The following is a 15,955-nucleotide window of genomic DNA, read 5'->3' as shown; positions in this document are numbered from 1 at the left end:
CCTATTTCTCCCCTCTCCATTCAGTTCAGTGCAGGAGTACAGAGCAGCGCGTGATCACCTTTCAAAGAAGTGGCCATCAATGGGTGGAAACCACTCCAGCGTGACAGAGGTGGAGGTCCGAGACACGATCTGGGGGGCAATTGCAATAGGAGCTGGTTTCTTTGCGGGCTGCCAGCTCTGATAGACGAGGTCCAAGTAGCAGTGCATCCTGGCCACTTGGTTGGGTGTGAAGGAGTCCGTGCAGTCATCGTCTGAAATTACAACAGAAACCACATCAACCACGTGGGAGATCAGGCAGGAGCAAGAGAATTACAACCCGGTGAACAGCAGCTCCTTGCAAGGGCTGGGCTGGGTTCTCGCAGCACTCGGAAGTTAATAACCTGTGAACAAATTAGTGCCATCATCACTCGTGGAGGCAGGTGAAAGGAAACAAACGTTAAAAAGGAATAAATAAATAAATAAACCTTCCCTCCCTCTTGTCCGGGATATATATGAAGCACCTAGAGATCATCCCTAGGTGAGACAGAGACACATGGAGGCGAAGAAGCAGAAAGCCCCAGTGCAGCACCTTCTGGTCACAGTTGGGGCTACCAGTGGACCTCTGGGCTTAAAAGAATTTAATGTCTAAAAGATTATCTCTGAGAGAGGATAAAAGGGCAAAGAACAGCTAGCATTAGCATAAAGGATTGCCTGAAATTCATGCAAACTGTGTGCAATAGAGTTTGACAGATTCCTTAGATTAAAAGGACACAGAATTTTAAAAATACATAATTTTTTAAAGTCCTTAAATTTTCTGATGAACAAATAAAAATGCTCTGAAAGATCAATTTAAAAAATAATTACTTTAAAATGTAAATTTTTGGTGCAATAAACCAACTTTATTTCTATTTTAAATCTCCCCCTTTCTGAACTTTTCATAAATGTTTTTGATGTTTCAAATTTGTTTTTCATTCAAAATGGAGAAATAATTTTGCTGGATAATTTCCCATAAATATCCATTTCTCATTTCATCTGTTTCTCCCAAACATGATTTGGCAACAAGAACACATCTAGTGTCCTCTGAACACAAGTAGAAAATTACTATTTCTCTATTGTGCAGATCACAGAAGGAATAAATATGTTGTGCAAAGTCACCCAGAAACACTGTGCTGAATAACACAATGCTAGCTCTTTAACCAGTTTTCTGGTACTCTTCCCATCAGATGGAAAGCTCTCAAAAACACGGAGCGTTGTTTCCCCTGTGCCGGCAGAGTTCCTAGCCCAGTAAAGCTCAGTCCCAGATGGGACCTCTGCACGCTGCTGTGATACGAAAAACAATGACAGTTTTGCACAGGTCAAGTAACACACTTTTCTGGGAAGATGCAGGTCACAAAGGCTTTTCAGAGAGTTGCTTGCATGCGTGTAAGTTGGCAGTTCAATATTGTAATAGTGTTACTAGATGCTCAGATGTCTTCAAGTCCATGCCCTGTGGAACTCAAGGGGAACAAAAAAATATGAATTTGTTCCAAAGAGAAGTGTGACTTTGCTGGCTAATTTAAAACCTTACCACATCTTCCCAGAGATGCAAGCAAAAGGAGACAGCTCCAGTCGGGATCCTGCTCAGACTACAGCCCTGAATGCAGCCCTACCACAGCGAGGACACGTCAGTTCACATGTTCTCCCGTGTCTCTCCTAATTCCACTGAGCAGCGAACCTCCTCTCATCAAACACGCACAGCAGATAGACAGACACCAGCAGCTTGAAAATATCTACAAATCCCTGTGGGTATGCAAAAAGCTGCTTTAATATGACATCTCTGGATTTCCTCAATAATTATCGATGGTCTATCCCTAAGCATGCTGTACAAGCCATAAATATTCTTCACGGAAGCACAGAAGGAGACAAAGGCCCTTAATAGCCATCATAAAGGAACAATAAAATATATATAGGACAAAGCAGTGAGACAATGGCACAGGAGAAAGATGACCTGCATTCTCAATCTGTTTGAACATCAGCACAGGCTGTGTCCTGGGGGAGGGGAAGGGAGGGGAGGCAAGGGGGAAAGGGATCTCACTTGATCACTTGATTTCAAAAAAGTTTCAAGATCCTCAGATGAAGCAGTAACTTGAAAATTCAAGAGATGTTGCTGGGATGATTATTCCAACAGAATTCAGAGGCAGAACTACTGCTGATTTCATGAAGAGTCATCTAAACAACTAACTTATCTTTTTATTTGGGAACACCATGGCTATTTGGACTTGTAAAAATAATTTACAAGTCCAGTTTCTCACACTCCTTGATCTTCTGGACATCGTAACTTGTGATTTCAGGGAAAGAACAGTTACTCCTTAAGTCAGTGCTTTGCTGCAGAGCTGGGGGTAACTGGACAGATGGATGTTAGAGACAGACAGATAAACACAACACAACCAAGCTGTATACAAGCAGCAAAACAGAAAGGAAAGAAAGGCAATGTCTACAGCTGTATGACCTCAACCTAGTCGTTTCAAAGGTATTTCTATAGCAATTTGATATCCTGCTATATTTTTATTCCACTGGCAACAACAGAAAAGCAAACAGATTCATGCATGAGCTCTAGAGATACCCATCATGTCGCTTCACTTCATTTTTCAAGAAAAAAAAAAAAAAAAAAAAGGTTTCTGCTCGGAACACCAGCAGGTAGGTAGCTCCCCAGAGCAGATAGGTATCTCTGTGGTCTGCCTCTCTCTTTAAGATCTCGAGAGAGTTGGCAAGGCAAGGTCTGGCTGGAAGAAAAGACCTCAGCATTCGGAAATAAGCATGCTCCACCTCTCATCACACAGACATGAGCAGATTTGGTGGAGGGATATTGTCATCTGGACTGGCACTGACTTATCCATGTGATGTTACCAGGAGGCTGTATCAGGCAGTAAGACTCTGCCCTACCGCATGCACAGAAGTGCACAACATGCTGAGGAACTGACTCAGTGTGTGTATGCTTGTCCCTGAAAACACCCTCTAAACAAATAGAAAAATAAAGAGAAAACTAAGCATCACTTTTAGCTAGTGCCATGAAGGGCATAAAAGCATTTCTGTTATAAATCATTTCAATCTGTGCCCCAGATGGCATTAAACACTTTGCTTCTCTACAGTTTTATTACAGAATAAGCACTCCTATGACCTTTTGAGTGGGCAATCTGTGTTTTCGCCTGGAGTATAAAGGTGCCCTTCAGTGGCTAGAAGTGTATTGGTCACCTTTAAAATGTTGTTGATGCTGTCAGCTCAGTGTCACAGACCTTCATCAGGGCTAGATGTGACCCAAAATAAGGGGAAATATGACCCAAGGTATTCCCTGTTCTTTCTGGGAAATAACAGAGAATCCTTCAACTCCCCTTGAGCTTCCAGGGGTGCAGCAAGGACCCTACCCCACCCCCATCTGACAGGCAAGGGTCACAGGAGCTCATGCCCTCTTTGCATTATGCTAGACTGAGGCTGAATGCCATGAACCAGCACCCCTGAACAACACAGTTGTGCCTACAGAAGTCTGCAGAGTTAAAACTACAAGATAAGGCTTTTGCTTAAGCAGCTTGTTCCTCTTGGAGGGGTGATTTTATGGCACTGATATGGAGCCTTTAGTTCTTTAGCCTATAGTCCCAGCACAAATCAGCACAGCACACTGGTAGTCTTTGACCAGAAAAGCAATCCTGATCCAGGTACTATACTAGTATTCACACTCTAATGATGAAAAACAAATGTGAGTGATTTTAGCTGAACCACAGCAGCTCCAAATCAAACAATAAACATGGTATTTGAACAGACACCCGGAGGGATGAGCAGTGTCTCATTAGATGTCTACCTAGCACAGGTGTATCCTACAGCCTTGGTAGTACCAATAATCATCTGACATTCAATATCTCCTTGGGAGAAGGTAAACAATCTCTGAATTTGGGTTTTCAAAGAAGACCTCATAGATCAGGCATCCAGATCCCAGGGAAAAAGGGTGTCAAATTTTCTGTAGAGCCTTTAGAAGCTCTTTTCTTAATGTTTATTTCATTACCTCCTTCCCCCAAACCTTCTGCCTGGTCTTCCCATGAAACTATGTAAAGTTGGGGAAGCTGGGTAAACATAACAGGATAAGTGGAAGAGGTTCCTGAGGCCATCAGGTTTGTTCCCTCATCAAGCCTGATCCTAGACCAATGGACACACATGTCAGCATAAAGCCCTGCATGAGATGGACTGTAGGAATCAGAGTTAGTAGTGCTATTCCTTGTTCTTGCCCAACCACAGACCCCACCAGCAAACCAAGGAAACCCAAGTACCTGCGTAGCTCATGAAGTTACTGAATGGTGTGTTTAGGAAACTGTGAAAACCGCACGTGTCATTGCCAGGTCCAGGATCTCCACAGAGCTTGTGCTTAGGAGCAGGGTTGGTGTCACTGCAGAGGTCCCCGGTCTCAAAGGAGGGCTCCGTTTCCATGCACGGGTCGCTGCAGGAGAGGATCTCTGAGATTCCCCGGAAGACGTGATAGAGCCCCAGGCTGTGCCCAATCTCATGGATCATTGTGTGTGTGTGGCCAGGGATGCCATAGAAGGAAGGATTCAGCACAATGCCACCTGTGAGGGGAAAACAGAATAGCTTCTATGTTTGCCTTGTCTTCCTTGGAGGAGCAAGAGAAAGGGAAAGGAAGGCAATCCAAAGAGCAGATCCACTGGCAGTTCATCGGATTCTCTATAGCATAGACTGCTTTTTGCACCATCAGGCACATTGCTGGCTCAGAGAAACTGCACAGCAAGGTTTCATCTCACCTTTCATCTGGGGCTGTAAGGATGAGGAATCGTGGGACAAAGCCCAACACCTTAAACCAAAAACCAGTGACAGTCAGTCTTTCAACTGAATATGTTCAGTTTTCCTTGTTTGTTAACTTAGAGAAAAATCCTACCTGCAATTACTTCATGCTAAGCGATTTCAAATAATTTAACGTGCTTAAAGAGAGTGATTCTGCCTAGATGAGTGTAAGCAATGTATCTGATACCAAGAGTCAAACAAAACATACCTGGAGCACTCTCTGTATTCCACAGGGTAAAGTCATAAGAGAAGCCTCTTAATTTCTGAAACACCCTAAAAACTGCAGTAGGTTGCACCAGTAATTGCAAACTAATAGCTGGACAAAGAAATCAGAATACATCCAAGGCTGGAACAGTTTTTGCAGGGTGTGCTCTGATCATACAGACAGCTTTGAAGAAACTGTCAGAAACACACTCTGTTCATATACCCAGACAAGCCTAGTTTGATCTGAACTGCACAGTCCACTAATGAATATGCATAAGTCTAATGTGTCAAAAAATATGAAATCCTGGAATGTGATAGTTCTAAAAGAACTGCATGGTTGTTAAATGTGCTCAAAGAAAACTAATGGTGATTTTTTTTGTTGTATGAATTACAGAATGTGTAGATAAGCAAATAGTAAATTAGTGAGGCTTTACAGTATATTGAATTAATCATAAGAATTATATTTTTAGCTCAGTTAGATGTACCTTTGGATTTATGATATGTTTCATATCATCTTTATTTAGCTTGTTGATCTCAACTTTTCCAAGCCTTTTATTTAAAACTGTTTGTGAGACTGCTTTGTAAAAAAGATATCGTGGAAAAATAAATCTCAGATATGGTACACCAATAATTTAGTGATGATGAGGAGAAAAATGTTTCGGCAGGAGGAATTTTATCAGTGACTATCAGTAGTGCAGGGAAGATGAGATCATCAGATTCTGACACACTGTGGACTCTTTCTTCTCATCTGCCTGGAGACTTGGTTGCAATAACCCGGGAATTAGTGAAAAATAAGACTGAAAAGATCTTAAGTCATCTAAATTTCACTCTCAAACAATATAAGACCAATTAGGTCTATACAATCCCTCACACGTATTTGCCTAACATCTCTTCCTTTACATCCCCTGATGACATGACTGCCCCAGCAATCAATTTCAGCACTCAGTATCCTTACAGCTGCAAGGATTTAACTCACATCTGATCTGACCTGATTTTTTTGGCAATTTAAGTTCACGACTTCAGTCCTGCCTCACACGGATAGGAAGAGCAGAAGATGCTCCTCCGCTTTCATCAGCTTTTATTAGATTGTCATCATCCCCACTTCAGGATCTTTTCCTTCAGCCTGAATAACTGGAATCCGTTCAACCTTTCCTTCTAGTGCAATCCTTCTTCTGGAGCTCCCTGGCTGTCCTTCCCCTTTGGTTTTCCCCGTTGTGTCACGTCTTCCTCCAAACACATTGTCCAAACACAATACAGTATTCCAGCTGAAATCTTATCAATGCTGAAGAGAGAGGAAGGACCACTTTGGATGTCCTGCACGGACACATGGATAAAGATCAATAGAGAAAAGATTTTCCCTTTGTGCATGGGGCATGTGTGACAACACACAACACAGTGAAGAAAAGTCACACAGGCATGTGTACATACATACATAGTATTAAAAAAAAAGGACTAAAAATCTAAATACAAACACAAAAGAATGAATAAAATCAATTGCACTGCAACACCCTGCCTATTACACCACATGTAGCATCTGCACATCCTTTTCACAGCACTAAACTGTTCCTTACACTAGTTCTCCACAATCCCAATTAATTGCATACAGACCCACCAGTACACAGCCACTGCGGCCCCTATGTTCCCTCTATCCCTCTCTCCGCCTTTATACAATACGTGCTCTGATTCCTCTGGTGCTTGGGCTCTACTCAGGTGGAGCCATTTACATGCAGAGAGTACCCTGGTATGTTTTGTGGGGGTTGTTTTCCCAAAAATAATTCCAGAGTTTGTTTTCCGATGGCAAGAGTACTGGTGGAATTCCTCAGCAGGATGTGCCTTCAAAATACAGGCTGGGTAAATGGTTCTGGCACTGGACAGCCCTGAGGCAGCTGGAGAGGGAGATTTTATTTTTGCCTTTGTTGAAAATTTATATTTTTCACAGCTGTCAAGAATCTAAATCAATTGCAGTTTTACAGAAAAGATAAACTCCCTCACGCAGACAATCTCTATCCCAGCCTTTAGATCTGCACCACAGGACATATTTCATATTTTTTATTAAGTACATATTGGATTTATAGAAGAGAGTAAAAAAGATTAAAGATGAATTCTTACAGACCAAGCACAGGTCTGGGAGGGCTATTATGACAGGAAATTATGACCATTATTTATTTATTTTTACTTTTTGCACTGCAAGTCAACTTTAAACTGTTGGCTAACATCTTTTTTTCTCGTGAGATCTTTTTTTGGTCAATGAATTCTGTCAATACACTGTAGGAGCTGAATTTAAATTGTTTTGCTCAGGCATGATGTTGACAATTAGCTTAACGAAGTGACAGAAGAACTCCTCAGGACTTTGGGCGAGCCCCAGCCTTCTTGCAGAAGGTTCTTCTTGGCACTCTGGAGCTCTCTCCTTGTTCTCTGCTCCCTCCCATGGCAACACCAAGGGAAGCTGTGAAAATACTCATTTAGGGAAGGATCAGCTCTACTGCAGCTTTATTTCACTCCAGCAGTGGCATTAGGGCTAATGTTTCCCACCAGCGAGCTATACTGTTGCACAATCAGAAGCAAACGGTTACTGTGGGGTTAGTGCTGGAGCTCTGGTACTACAAAGTGAGAGGAATCACATTGGCATGGGTGCTGGCTGAGGATGGGATTGATATCTAGCTTTGGTTTTACCAGAAGATGTGCCATGGTGGATGCTCGCTGACAGGCATTCACAGCATCTTCTGGTTTGGGTGCTCCCAGCAGGAGCCCGCGGACATGGAGCTGGAGGCAAGTCAGAGTGGAAGTGGCTTCACTTCCAGCCTAGCTTGGCAGGAGACTGGATGTGTGTCACTGCTGGTCCTTGGGAAGGGAAGTTTGCTCACACTTCTTCCAGAGCAGCTGCAGAGCTGGATGTTGTAATAAAACTTCTACTAAAGTAGGGCAGCCAGTTCCAGCTGCTTAGTTTGACCACAGAGCCTCTCTCAGCTACGGAGACAGGTGACTATAAAGAGATGTTAACATCTATGTTTTGAGGTAATGTATTTTTGAACATGGAAAAGCCTCCCTTACTGATGGCTCAAGCTGTAGCTCAGCTCTCATAGTACACTTCAGAATAATAAACACCATATTTTGCTCTCCTCATCTAGGTTTACATTTGCCACAACTTTTTTGTTCTGCTCAATATGGGGCTGGGTAATATAAAACCTAGCTGAAACAGTCTTTCACAAAGACTGAACTTGGCTGAAACTGGATTTCACTTCCAGCCCAGGAAGGCCTGGACAAGCTGGAGAAATATCTGGAAAACTTGTGAGAATCCCTGCTCTTGTAAGATGACCTGATCAGGTTTGCAGCCCGCGGGAGGTTTGTGCAGTTAGGAGTACACACAGACTCAGTGGGTGCCTTCTGAACCTTTTGAGGTTCATCTGACATTTCACAAGGAACACAGGTCCGGTGGCACGGCAGGTGTCAGGGCAATGAGTCATTTGGGAGTTTGCACAGCTTTGTCTGGATCCCTGCGTTCCAGCAGCCATACTCAGCAGCCTAGTTATGAAACATGCAGGGCAATCTGCAGGGTAGTGAACTCTTTCCAGTTCCACTCAAATGAACATTAGAAATACAATCTCTCAGCGGTTTGCTCTTTTGCACATTGGTAGAGAAAAACAGCAACAATTTTAACTGAAGTCTGTAAGGAAAACTAATTGAACACTTACTAAGTAATGTACTAAGGATTAGAACCTAACAGGCTAAGGTTAAAAATTCACTTCTGTCTAGCATCCCTGCACCTATCCCCCAGTCTTCTTTGCAAAGTGCTCCCATGGAGTGAATGCCCTGTAAAGTAGCTTCACTTAAAAGGTGAAATTCTTTCAGCTTGACATCATCTACAAATACCATAATATGCTTTGGGTTTATAACCTAATATTTTCCTGGTTGTGAGCCAGTATCTGCGAATCGTGAAATACTTTTTTTCCCCTGACTATATATTAGAAGAATGATAAGAAATCAGAACAGAGCTTAACGCATATTTATCTTTCCTTCTTCACGCCTCAAAAGAAAGCTTTACAAAGAAGAAACATCTCTATTGCTCACCTAGATGCATCAAGGCTTCCTTGTCCCAGGGCCAAGTTGCCACTCCAGCCAGCTCTTCCTCGGAGGAATTGGCAAAGAAGATGTTGAGGTGTGTGGATCCATCCAGCTTGAGTATGTTCTTCAGTTCATTGACATCTAAGTATGCTCTGTAGAAAAAGAAAAGCATTTTTTCCAAAAGGTGACAGAAAAAGCAACAAAGTATTGAAGAAGTGCTGCAATCCAGGAAAAGATCTTATAATATCCTGCGTATCAGTCACCTGAAATATTTTAATAACGCACTCCCAAACTTCAATTACATCACATTCACAGAGTGAATCTCATCTAAGGACTTCAGGCCATTGATTAACTAAGGCCACAAAATCCAAGCTAAATACATAAAGCTGTCCACATTCCTAAGGTAAGTACAGGAATCTATTTATTATGAATGTAATTAAGCATGTATTATGGTCAGTAAATCTTTTTATATCAGCCGTTATCTTACACATTTCCTCTAAGCTGTTTATTATTGTTACCTCTAATTTTCCTTCACAATAACAAGTTTCACATCTTCAGGCTGGCGCAACATCTAACACCAGCTCACCAAGTTACTCCTTTAGCAGCGGTGGCAGTATTGTGCCAAGATGCCCACGATCCGACCCTGACATAGGGTGGGCGTTTGGGAATTGCTATTTTCAGCAAGCAAAGTTGTGCCAAGAGGTCCCCTTGCAAGAGATCTCTGCAGGAGTGGTACCATATCATGACATAAATTCCTAAGGCTCCTTAGGTCACCCCCTCAGGTGAGCAGCATTTCTTCTTAGCTTTTGGGATGTCTGGAGATTACAGAGCAACCTGCTTGCAGGCAAGCAAAGCCAATCCCTTAAGCTTGCTGGCCATTGGAAGTACTTTTTCCAGTCCTTTAAAGAAGCAGGCTTTGTCAATACTGGAATACGGGAGCTACCTGCCGAAGTGCGTACCATGCTGTCACATTGCTTTCAGTGGCACTGTGATGTTCTAACTCAGAGCAAAGCTGGAGAAAGTGAAGCATAAGAGTAAACCCGTTGGTTCGCTGTTTCTAGCTCAAATTGTCTTTCGATATCAAGTGTTGTACTAAAACCAGATCTAAAACACGGCAAAGTTCTACTACCTTCACTTGACAGGTGGAAACAACAGAGAGTTGACTCTGAGTCAAGCATGGTTGAGTAGCTTGTAAGGAAAGGACGCCATGATGGTCTTGAGCAGATTGAGTCCTGCTTCCTAAAGTCCCCCTTTTCCTTATGTGTATGGGTGTGTGGGGCTCACGTAGCTCTCACAAACCAAACGTGCTCACATTCAGCAAGTACGGCTCCTTGCATACTTTGCAAGGCTTTTGTTCCCAGAAGGGTGAAGAAAAAATAGGGGAACTGGCTCAGCACCAAGATCTTTCTGTCCTTCCCTGGAGGACTCCCCAATGGAAAACACATTCATATTTCCACAGTAGCTTCCCCTGCCACTTGCTTAAGTCATTGCCTCCAAAATAGTTCATGGCTGGGTGTCCCCAGGCCCTCGCTGACTCATCGAGGAAGACGTGCTCTTTGGGGACACCAGTGGAAGGGTATGTTTCCATTCCATACAGTGTTTATCTTCCAATCAAATGTGGATGACATCCTGAAGGACAGGTCAGCACTGTGACCCTTTACACATTTCTCATCTCTCCAGTGTTCCCAACGCATCTATGGAAAATACACAGATCTTCCCCTTAGCTCCTCAAGCTTGTTCTGCATGTATCTGCACAATGTTCTGAGGCTGTGCGTAACCTATTTCTAGGATCTTCTTTGTGCCTTTGAAAACATCTTTTCCAAACACAGACACATACATGTCCACGAGCAATAGTTCACAATTGCGTGACAGTTAATGTGCACTTCCACATAAAAGTATAAGCCCATCAGGGGAATATGGGATGGAGGATGCATGCGTATGAAGGGGACAATGTGTATGTCTGCACATATGGCAGCATCAGTAAAAGATAGTGAGCAAAAGCATAAGGGAGAATGCGGCAGCAATGTGATACTTCGTGCAAGAGAGAAAAGGACAGAAACAGAAGCATTGCGTACCTTTAAGTGGAAAAATGCTTGTGTGTTTTGTATCACAGTGGGAAGGAAAGGCCGCCTGTCTGTGTTGAGACTGCAGTTGTTGACTCTGGATGCAGATGCTTTATGGCCTATGCAAATCCCTGTAGGATATAATCACACTCCCCTCTGGAAATTACCATTTTTATCCCCGCTTCTCTCTTATGGTTTCAAATAATCTAAACAAATATTTCTTTATTTTCAGCTGTCTCTTTGCTTATTGTTTACACAGTTCAATCCCCATTTACATCCTCAGTGTGTGGCCACAATCACTCTCTCACTTGCACACAGGCTATGTGCTTCAACATCTAGGGCTGTTCTGTACATGGATTATTACTGCAGACAACATCCAGAGCAGACAGCATTTAACTAATTGGCCAGTGATGTCAGTGCATCACCGAGACTGAACTCATGTCTTACGTAAATCCACCATACTAAGTCAATTGGACTTGGTTTGATATTATTTCTCTGACCACTACTCTGCTAGCCAAGGAAAGTCTGAGAATGAGCAGAATATATTTGAACGGTATAAGAGCAGAATGCTAAGAGGATTTTCAGCAAAAGGTTTGCACAGGAGTAGGTGTAAACAGATAGTGCTTGGGAGGAAGTAAATGCAAACCCTTTTGTAAAAGCAGTCAGCAATCCTCAACACAAAAACATGTTCAAGCATTTAGCTTAGGCAAATCCCTTGTAAGCGTGTGAACATGCGCCTGCATGTGCGTGCATGAACAGAGGTGTGTGTAAGCAAGGGTTTGGACTGTGCACACATGCAAGACAGCCAAGAGTATGTATGCAAAGGAACCAGCGTGCGTGTGTGTGTGTGTAAGAGATAAAAACATGAGCTGGAATTCCATCCTCTCCTTCCTCCCCATGTTTCTAATAACCTCCCATCCCTATCCATCATCACCACATTCCTACACTCAAGGAGGCATAAATTAACTACTTTTGCAGTTCATGTCCAACTACGTAGCCGCAGGCAGCAGACCCAACAGTTACCAGGTCAAAATAGTTTTCAGTTATTGCCTTGGACTGGGCTGACTCCCCCCTGCTGCCGCGGCTGCTTTGTTATCAGCCCAGACTATCTGACCCAATGCAATCTGTGAGCATTGCTTACACTTCTCAAGGTTATGTGGGTCCCCTGATAGAGGACATAATGACTGTCACATGGGCTTGTGCCAAAGGGAGCCAAAGAGCCCAGCCTTTCCAGCACTGCCAAACTTGCATTTCAAAGACATGAGTGCAGTCTTGGAAAAGGATCAAAGCCTTTCCAACTGTCATTAGAATATTTCCTTTATGCATCTCTCCGTGAGTGCCAGCAACATATTTCATAAAATTCATTGGCTCGAGATGGTACCTCCAATATAAACCTGAATGAGGGAACTGTCAGGGCAAGTCTATGTGGAAAACAAAACAAAACCCAAAGCACAACAAAACACGTGTAATTCCTGTAATGGAAAAAACATACGATGCTGTAAGCATGCCTTGCTCAAGAAAGCCTAGTGAGCCTATTAGTGCATCATAAAAGGTCTCCTTTGCTGGAATCTGTTTTAGACATAGAAATTCTATGGGCTGTTTAAGGCCATTTGGGACACCAAATCATATCAGGCAATGTGCACATTCCCACCCAGATCTTTTCATCGACTTATTTCTCCAATGCACAGCTTCAGCTTGCTTTTTTCCTCCACTGCAGTGTAAATAGCCCTCTGAAACCATACTGTACAGCAGCTCACCCTTATCCAGTAAGCCCCAGACCTCAATCAGTAATATGTATCCCGTCCAGTGCTCCAGTTTCAGTCTAATGGAGTCTTTAGCTCATCCAGCATTGTCTCGCGACTGCCCTACCCGGCACACAGCCTGCCCCATCAGTCACCCGAGCCATTATCCCCATGCCTGTCTCATCTCTCCTGCCCATTTCCTGTCCATTTGGGCTATGGCAGCAGGACTCGTCCCTGGGCGGTGAGGTGCACCACCCCCACCACCACCCCACCCCCCGCCCCCAGCAGCCCCACCTGCCCACCATGACCACTGCAAGGAGCTCCCTTCTGGCCCTCAGCGCCAAAGCCAAAAACAGCCACAAATCTCTGCCATGTAGCTACAAACACATTTGACAATGGCTTTGAAACTCAGTTGATGACAATGGCTTTGAAACTCAGTTGATATCAGGTCTAATCGCATTAAATTTGGCCTTTGTGACTAGAGTCGACCAGTTTTCTAACTGGGTTGGAAATTCTTCTCCCCCATTTTCTTCCAGGTCAGAGAGTGGCTTTCCTGTGTTTCCCTAATGTGTCTGGGGTGCAGCCTCTTGCACTCATGGGTGTTTTTTGCAAGGAACGCAAAGCCTTCCAGCCCTTATAGTTAGGAAATGTTTTCTACTGTTTGCACTAAGTTACTCTCTATCTGACTGTTTTGGTGGGGTTTTTTTTCCTTCAAAGACAAGTGTTGCTTTACAGCAAGGAAACAAACAGGGTACTTAAGGGATTACTCGCAAGACCGCACCCAAACACAGAGTAGGAACTTTGCTGTCTGCTCACTATGGAGTATGGTCTCCATCTGCCTGATGAGTTTGTTAGCAATAAAAGGCATTGCATTTCATAATTAAAAATAACAAACAAAAAAAGCCCACAAAACCCCCCAAATGCCAGCATCTTCTGAATTGGGAAGTCAGCTGTAAAATTCTTCATTTTTTCTCTTGACATAAAACATCCCATCACTTACCTAGTGGTTTCAGCGTATGGCAGGACAGAGTAAACCTGCTGGAATCACAGGGACCCAGTACATCATGCTCCTTCCCAAGACTCCTTGTTGCAACTTTCATATGATGCTCTCAAAACAGCTGTCAGCCCAGCTTAAACCATGGCATACAGTTTAGCAGACAAAGAGAAAGCCTTTCTGGACAGCCCTGGCAACGCTCACCAGCAGCCTGGGGCAGATCCAGGTGTGGTTCCCAGCGTGGTGTGGCTGATAGCTCTCGGTGGCGTTCCCTTGGTCCCACCAGCTCTGATCTTGGCCCCAGGATTGACAATAACTTGTTAGAGCAGCAAAGACCACACCAGTTGGTATCTGCACACTTACCAACTGTCTGTCCCGTTTGTTCAAGCAACACAGGGGGCCCAACATTTTAGGGTGCAGAGTCTACCTAGAGATTTTCAATATCTGCAGCCAACAGCAAGGATGGTTTGAGATACATGATGTTCTTTCTGAAGACAGTGGCAAGAGCCGTGACATCAACAGCACTGAAACCTGACTTTAAAACGGGGCCCTTTGACAGAAGGGCATAATTTACCTTTCTCTCTGTAATTTACCTTTTCTCTCTGTGATTTCTCAGTCTTGGGGGGTTAGACACGGGACTCTCCTTCTGGAGACGCAGTGTTGATACCGGTGTATAAGCTGCCTTTTGCCTTCTGTCACAGAGTCACAGAAAAACAAGCCTGGAAAGGATGTCCAGAGACCATTGCTGCTAGCCCTCCACCCCAGAGCAGGGGCATCTCTGTATGTCACACCAAGGGAATTTTTATCTAGCTCATACCACAGACGACAAAGACGTCTGCTGCTGCCCCAGCAGCCTGCAGCCCATGGCTCAATACATTTACAGTCAGGAAGTTTCTCTGAATGTCTACCTGAGTCTTTTTTGCTGCGGCAGATGTGCGTGACTATTTGTACCATTCCTCACAGACAGGGAGATTAGATGATTCCCTTCTGTTTCACCAAGCCCATTACTTACTTGAAAGATTATTATATCTCCTGTAAGCCATCTCATTTTTAGGCTAAAACCACCTTATTCCTTCAGCCTGTCCCCACTGGTTATATTTTTTTAAGACCTCTGGTCATTTCTGATGCTCTCATCTGTGCTCTCATCTGCGCTCTGCACATCTTTCTCAAAGGCAGGTCATCAAAAGAGGACACAGTCCTCCAGCTGAGAGCTTATCAGTGCCATGTAACTGCTACGTTTGTCCTGTCTATCACCTCCAACCTGACAGAAAATACACAGTAGAGATTTCAGACCTACAAATATTTCTTTTTTTTTTTTTTTTTTTTTGCCTAAAGTGCTACAGGTCTGTCAAAAACCTGAATCAAAAAGCCAACCTATAAACCCCCTTTAGCAGTGGACTTACAATAAAATTTTTGTCTGACTTGATGTTAAAGATCTGACTTAGCTGGCAAATTTAATTTTGCTCCTCATTTCAGATGGATTGCCATAAATCATATGAAGCAGGAAGCGTGCCTCATCTACATTTAGTTTAGTGTTAATTTAAGACAGTGGTGTAAGTGTAGTAAAAGTCACGATAATTTATTGATAAAGGTATAAATCTTTCAGCAATTGGGACAGAGCCTGAAATAGAGCGGAGCCAGAATATTACAAGTGAAAGGCTTCAGGTCCCCATTTAGATTCAGATCTCTGCCTGTGTTCACACTGAAATCCAAATGTGTAACTGTAATTCCGACCGCATCCAAACCATGCAGTCAGTAGGTCATGTCCACAAGCATAAATTGCAAACACTGTCAGCACACGCAGACTTGGCAGCTTTTAAAGAATTCTGGTTTATCTGCTGCAGCAAAATGTCCTCTGCAGCCCCCAAATCTGGTCTCCTGTTGCAAGGATGGAGGAGTGTTTTGGAAAAAAAAGAAAAAAAGAAAAAAAAGGAAAAAAAAGAAAGATAAGGATCCAAGAAAAGACAGTTAGGATAATTGTTCAAATATAAACCCAGCTTGGTTTGGGTAGGCTTGGTAGCCTGTGTTTAACTTTGCATCGTTCCCTGTGACACTGCTAATGCATTCAGGTTAGCTGGCTGAAGCTGGAC

At 43.4% G+C, this 15,955-nt stretch overlaps 1 protein-coding gene across 1 annotated transcript in view; it reads right to left on the bottom strand.

Moving 5' to 3' along the window:
• PAPPA (pappalysin 1) overlaps nucleotides 1–15,955 on the bottom strand; it is a 184,554-nt gene that overhangs the window by 121,643 nt on the left and 46,956 nt on the right. Inside the window, exons 3-5 of the mRNA XM_056352475.1 lie at nucleotides 9,073–9,218; nucleotides 4,275–4,568; nucleotides 59–251 (exon numbers count right to left, since the gene is read on the bottom strand). Coding sequence (XP_056208450.1) covers nucleotides 59–251; nucleotides 4,275–4,568; nucleotides 9,073–9,218 — 633 coding nt within the window. The remainder of the gene's footprint in view (nucleotides 1–58; nucleotides 252–4,274; nucleotides 4,569–9,072; nucleotides 9,219–15,955) is intronic.

Source organism: Falco biarmicus, chromosome 9, assembly GCF_023638135.1.
Source record: "Falco biarmicus isolate bFalBia1 chromosome 9, bFalBia1.pri, whole genome shotgun sequence".
NCBI lineage: Eukaryota > Metazoa > Chordata > Aves > Falconiformes > Falconidae > Falco > Falco biarmicus.
The sequence above is the reverse complement of the archived record's forward strand: the minus strand, read 5'-3'. Positions and strand labels throughout refer to the sequence as shown.